General features: G+C 36.5%; 1 protein-coding gene across 1 annotated transcript in view; it reads right to left on the reverse strand.

Moving 5' to 3' along the window:
* Positions 1-2687, reverse strand: part of hpgd (hydroxyprostaglandin dehydrogenase 15-(NAD)) — a 28795-nt gene that overhangs the window by 19306 nt on the left and 6802 nt on the right. Inside the window, exon 4 of the mRNA XM_015371427.1 lies at positions 1917-2023. Coding sequence (XP_015226913.1) covers positions 1917-2023 — 107 coding nt within the window. The remainder of the gene's footprint in view (positions 1-1916; positions 2024-2687) is intronic.

Below are 2687 nucleotides of genomic sequence, written 5' to 3' on the forward strand. Positions count from 1 at the left end.
GCGAGCCTAACTAGCAGAGGATTTATTAAGGTAGAAACGTTACTGAGGGATGCTCTATTCATCCATATTCTTGGTATTAATCTACTTTATAAACATTGTTCCTGATGTAGTCATGGTACTGCTTGGTTAGCTTCTGACAAATAAACATTTTAGTACTTTGCAAGTTTTAATATGGACCCTATAATTACTGTTGGAAAGAAGCGCAGAGACTGGACTGTTACAACACCTCATTTTTCTCCAGTCAGAAACAAGCTGCAGTGAAGATGCTCACACTGCACAGGTGTTTGTTACACTGCTGTCACTATTTCAATGATTTAGCTCAAACCGTTTTGGTTCAGACGAGGGATTAGTTTGCTTATATGGTTAAATAAAGATCACCTAGTTTAACTGGAACATGAGGTTTTTTATCACGGCTGGCAGGGAGGGGTGGATGTGACCACAGCTGTGTCCACTGTCCCAGTTACTATGAAAATAGACCAGTTTTTTGAAGTTTTTTCTACTTTTGTAGATATTAGGGCTACAGCTATAAAGTAATGGATCAATATATTGATTTGTTTTTTTCAATTAATCAAGACGATGATATTAGTAAATTAATTATTTAATAAATTTCTAGATAAACTTTTACATTATACAAAAAACCTTTATTGTGCATTTTTAATATAAAACATGTAAAAATAACATATGTACATATAAGTGTCATTTTAAATATATAGGATTAAAAAGTGTTTATGGTTCATATTTGTAACATTTTGCTCTGATTACTGATGTAATGTAAGTAGTTATTATGACATCAAATAGCATAACGTGAGTAAAACATTAACGCTGCAATAATATTTTTGAATACAGGTATTTAAGAAGTAAATAATGAGGTGTGAATGGCAGTTTTTATGGTCAAACATATAATATAGTTCTATTTGATGCCTGGTTTCTAAAAAGTACATTTTGGATAATGAAAGCATGTCCGGACATATAGCAAAAAAAAAAAAAAAAGTTACTCACAGATGGCTCCATTTCTTCCTACAACACTGAAAGCCTTCTGTATTTTAGAACATTTTAAATTTTTGTCATTTGCTAAAAAGGCCCAGTCATTTAACAAATAATTAGAAAACACAATACTATTTCTCTTTTTTTTTGCAGTTTTTCAGCACTAGTGGCTTGTTTTTCTGACAGTAGGCTGACAGGAAAGGGGGTATGAGAGAGGGGAGAGACATGCGGCAAAGGACCACAGGCCGGATTCAAATCCGGGTCGGCATGGGTTGTGCACACTAACCACTGCGCCCCCTACACGCCCCACACAATACTATTTGAATTAGAAAAATAATAAAGCAGCATAGATATATAATGTATATATATATATATATATTTTTTTTTTTTCTGGACAGGGTTTGTTATTTGTTCAACTTCCTCTATTGGTATGGAGCATTTCTGTTTCTTTTTTAGAGCGAGTTCTCATCTGTTTTTTTTGTGCATTATTTTCCTTTATTGCAGCATTTAGTTTTTCTTTGCAGCGTTTTTCTGTTGCATTTGTTTTTTATATTAACATGTTTTTGAATTTACATAATACGTGGCTTTGCAGCTTATTTCATCATTTGCGTTTGGACATGTAGGCCAACGTACAGGCCTGTTGCGCAATGCTGGTTTTCCTTCATCTCTCTAAACCTTATTTGCTGTCAGCCCACTTTCAAATAACGGGCACCAGAAAAGAGTGAGATACCTACGTTTCTCGCTAAATTAAGGTGATATTACTGTTTTTAGAGAGGTGCTAAATGTTATCTGACTATATCAGCTCCTGACCTGCTCTCAACCCAAACCGCATCTGAACCACATTGGATACCAGCAGCCTGGTTCAGCTTTAGATGAAACCGTCTCAGATCAGACCATCAGCTCCTCTCTCATTCAGACTGCTGGCTTCTTACCAAGTTCACCTGGATGGTCTTCTCCCAGTTCTTCTCGTTGTTGATGCCAGCATTGTTGATGACGATGTCCAGGCGTCCAAACTTGTCCACAGTCCTCTGGAAGGCGTCTGTGCCACGTAGACAAAGACAGCATTACTGAGGCCTTACAGCTCCAGTGTTCTGTGAGAAACATTTGTCTGTAGATATGAATCTGCTGCTTATTAGTATAACCTGTGAAAGAGTTTACATTTAATCTCCAAATGATTTAAAATCATTAAGAGATTTCATAAAAAATATTTGATAATCTTTAATTAGACAAGAAAAAGTGAAGTTTCAGTCTAATGTAGACAGAGAAGCTGTTTTATCTCCTGATAGCTGCTCACCATGTCACTCAGCTTATTCTACAGTACTTGTTGCTTCTTCTATAGCTTTCTTTGGTCACATGATGTTGGTTCTGGGTGAGTCATTAAAGCAGCAACAGGTAATTTTAGAAGCAAACATTTCACTAGTTCTAGTTTAGAGCTCTGGTCCAACAATCAAATACCTGAAATTTCTCATCAACCTGATCTATAGGATGCTGTTAGGGCCCCATCATTGAAAACAGGAAAACTCCTCCACCCGTGCGTCCTGAAGGTGGAGGAATGGAAAGGAATGGAAAAGCAAATAACTGACGTTTTCAACTAGCCTATTCAAAGGGCAGAGTTTGATCTGATTAAAATTCAATGGTCAGACATCAGAGAAAAGTCACTGCTGCTGGATAAGTTTCTACTGGCTGCTGATGGAGGTTCTACT

Source organism: Cyprinodon variegatus, unplaced genomic scaffold, assembly GCF_000732505.1.
Source record: "Cyprinodon variegatus isolate N-32 unplaced genomic scaffold, C_variegatus-1.0 Scaffold58, whole genome shotgun sequence".
In the NCBI taxonomy this organism is placed as follows: domain Eukaryota; kingdom Metazoa; phylum Chordata; class Actinopteri; order Cyprinodontiformes; family Cyprinodontidae; genus Cyprinodon; species Cyprinodon variegatus.